The sequence below is a fragment of the Vombatus ursinus genome, unplaced genomic scaffold (assembly GCF_900497805.2).
Source record: "Vombatus ursinus unplaced genomic scaffold, bare-nosed wombat genome assembly UNPS02014804.1, whole genome shotgun sequence".
Lineage (NCBI taxonomy): Eukaryota > Metazoa > Chordata > Mammalia > Diprotodontia > Vombatidae > Vombatus > Vombatus ursinus.
In genome coordinates, this window is record NW_020954582.1 from 811,961 (window position 1) to 815,358 (window position 3,398).

The window sequence follows — 3,398 nt, forward strand, 5'->3', positions numbered from 1 at the left end:
TGTGTGTGTGTGTGTGTGTGTGTGTGTGTGTGTGTGTGTGTGTGTGTGTCTGAGGTTTTGTGCTACCTGTACACACACATAACCCACAAAGTTCTTGAGTCACTTGTCGGGGTCGTTAGCATATGGAGGAGATCCCACGGATTTGGCGGGGTTGATACTGAGCTTCGATTCAGATGTAGAACTTGATTTTAATGGGCTCCTGATTATTCACGTGCTGCTCAATTATATGTAGTACAGAACACAGACTGGGGACTTGGCAGCGTCTCTGTGCTAAGGACACGGGGGATGGTTCTTGGGTTGTTGGGGGTCTTTGCAGCACAGTCAAATCTGGACCTCCCAGCATCAAAGTCAGGAGTTACTAGGGGGCCTGACTGCTTCAGCCTCTGCCAGTCGATGGGGGGGCAGTCTTCCTGTCACCAAGGAGTCATTGATTGGTCGCTGTTTGTTTAGCCCTTGGCTCGAGTGAGATGGGCTTCTCAGTAATTGCTTCCTTCCTTCCTTTCTAAACTATGGATTGTGAAATTGGCAGGTTTTAGTTTTTCCATGAAAAAATTTAGATGCTGAAACTTTTTTGTTCATGGGTGAGACATGTTCATTGGGCAGCGAGGTGGCCGCATAGTGCATAGAGCCCTGGGCTCAGAGTCAGGAAGATTCGGCTTCATGAGTTCAGAGCCCGCCTCAGACACTTACTAGCTGTGTGGCCCTGGACATGTCACTGAATCCTGTTTGCCTCAGATTCCTCATCCGTAAAATAAGCTGGAGAAGGAAATGGCAAACCACTGCAGTGTCTCTGCCAAGAAAACACCCAAAAATGGGATCACCGAGTCAGATACAACTAAAGAACAACAAGATTTTTTTTTTTTTAAACCAAACCTGGCATTGCAGTAAGAGCACTAGATTTGTCATCAGAGGCCTGGTCACTTGCTACTCTGAGCCTCAGTTTCCTCATCTGTAAAATGAAGAGGTTGGAGTGGAGAGCCCCCAAGGTGTTCCTTCTTGCTCTCAGTCCCAATAATTTTCTTCAGGGGTGGGAGAGTCTCCCTAACTGATCTCATGCTTCCTCACTGGTACCTGGTGGCTTCATGATGACGTGTGGTTTGCAATCATAAGCCAAGCTCCCTGTACAGGGGGGCCTTGCTAGACAGGAGGAGCTGGTCTCATGGCTTCGTGGGATGCTGTCGAGCGGGGCATGGCTTCTTTGTCCTAGGGGGCGTGGTCAGAGCAGGTTCCACAGTTCTTAGTGGAAGGGCAGCATCAGTAAACGTACTTCTGCACTGTGAGGATTAAGGTGCATTGTGTTCTCTGTGTGTGGGGCGTGTTTGGTTGTTATACATACTGCGTGTAGAAAGGAGACCAGTTCAGGCTTACACACCTGCAGCTGTGGCACGTGAACATAGACCTCTGAACTTGTTGGTTGGCTCTGTGGCTTGGTTTTTATTGCTATGATGCAGACCAGTGGGACCGAGGAGGGGCAGGTGCAGCCACGTCTTGTGAGGCTGCTGAAGTCTTGGCATCATTGGGATTTTTGTGACTAAGTGTGATGGGTGCGCTTTGATAAGATTTCTTGTTTTTAGTAAACTGTGTGGTACTTTGTGCTTCATTTCCATTCTTGGTCATGCCATTGTGTGTTTTATGCTTCTGCCTTGTGGGAACCATTTGGTGGCTTTCTCTCCTTGCCCTCCTATGGCCCTCTCCCTGTTCAGTGGCTGGGTTAATGGGATGGCACGTGGAGGTGGTACAGGAGAAATGCCTCATGCACGAGGATTGTGCAGATTAACAGGTGCTGCCGATGTTGGCATAGGTCGTTTCACATTACGTTTCTCATTTCAGTTTTTTGTTTTCCAGACCGATATAGGGCTTCCATTTCCACAAAGAGTTGTCCAATTACCAGAGATTGCATGGGACCAGTATACTAACAGCCTTGGAAACTTTGAGCGAGAGTTTAAAAACCGCAAACGCAATACGAGGAGGGTGAAGTTGGTTTTTGATAAAGGTACGTCATCATCAGTATCAGCACTGTTTTAAGTGGAAACTTTGATACTGAATTTTGATTGAATAATTCCATATTATGGTATTGTTTGCAGTAGGTTTACCTGCCAGACCAAAAAGTCCGTTAGATCCTAAAAAGGATGGGGAAACCTTTTCCTATTCTGTGCTGCCTTTAAGTGATGGTCCAGAAGGTTCCAGCAGCCGGCCCCAGGTAAGGGAAGGACATGGGGAAGATTTTTAAAAAGCACTTAGACATTGTTAGCTGGACAAGACTTTTTTCCTTGTTGGATTCTTATTAAAATTCAAGCACTCTTGACTTTGATGCTCGCTTCGCTGGGGGTTTGCCTCGGCAGGCTTCATGAGACTTGTCTGGAGTGGGCTGAGGAGAGGCCCGCACTGTTGGCGGTGACTTCCTGCCCATGAAAATCTTGTCTTTCTCCCAAACTGTGGCACCACCCTCGCCTCCTCTCAGCCAGAAGCCTTGGAGGAGGGGCATGGTCAGGAAGGTCTCTGGCCACAAGAAAGTTGATGGACAGGTCACCCTTGCTCCCTCCCTAAGCCCTTCCTCCCCCGTTTTCTCTCTGACTAGATGATAAGAGGCCGCTTGTGCGACGAGACCAAACCGGAGACGTTTAATCAGCTGTGGACCGTGGAGGAGCAGGTAATGGAGTGCCCTCGTCAGTCTGTGTCCCCCTGAAGTGGGCACGGGCATGGGAGGAGGCTCCTGGCCTCTGTAACAAACATACACGCTTGTCTGCTTTCTCTAGAAAAAGCTGGAGCAGCTGCTCTTGAAGTACCCTCCCGAGGAGGTCGAGTCTCGACGCTGGCAGAAGATAGCCGATGAGCTGGGCAACAGGACAGCCAAGCAGGTGATGGGCGCAACCGCCTGCCCTGGTGGGGGTGGGGGCCAGAGGGCAGCTGTCCTGAAGCGTTAGCTAAACACCGGTGTTCTTACTGAGGGCTTGGGTGGGGGGCAAATGGTTAGGGTCTATGGAGTGGAACTGGGAGGATTTGGTATTGGTCACTTGGCAGTGTGCCCATGTCCTCCTGGGCATCTGCTGAATGTGTGAGGACGTGGGCACCCACGAATGCACGCTACGATCTTTCCCTGGAAATGAAGGACCGTGGCTCACCCTGAGATCAGAGCAAGCTTTTGTCAAGACTCAGGAGTCTCTGCCATTCTCACAGAGCTGGGCGGGGCCGCCTGTCCTGAGAGATGTTCCCCTTGTGGTCTATCCTGGACACCCAGAGAAGACCAGGGAGCCTGCTCTGCTCTCTTTCTCTCTCCGACCCCCTGGTTGACTCTGTCTCCATGCCCTGGTCATTGTTTCTTCTCTGCCTCTGTCTTTCTCTTCCTCTCTCATACCCATGTACATACACCCCACTGCCCTCATACTCACAAATACACA

The 3,398-nt window shown here is 50.1% G+C and overlaps 1 protein-coding gene across 10 annotated transcripts in view; it reads left to right on the forward strand.

Moving 5' to 3' along the window:
• The window catches only part of ZZZ3 (zinc finger ZZ-type containing 3), a 101,638-nt gene that overhangs the window by 85,842 nt on the left and 12,398 nt on the right, over positions 1-3,398 (forward strand). For 8 of the 10 annotated variants that reach the window (XM_027874105.1, XM_027874108.1, XM_027874102.1 and 5 more), the window contains 4 exons: positions 1,846-1,993; positions 2,085-2,200; positions 2,579-2,650; positions 2,757-2,858. In XM_027874105.1, coding sequence (XP_027729906.1) covers positions 1,846-1,993; positions 2,085-2,200; positions 2,579-2,650; positions 2,757-2,858 — 438 coding nt within the window. The remainder of the gene's footprint in view (positions 1-1,845; positions 1,994-2,084; positions 2,201-2,578; positions 2,651-2,756; positions 2,859-3,398) is intronic. The other 2 variants (XM_027874110.1, XM_027874112.1) reach the window with 1 other exon arrangement.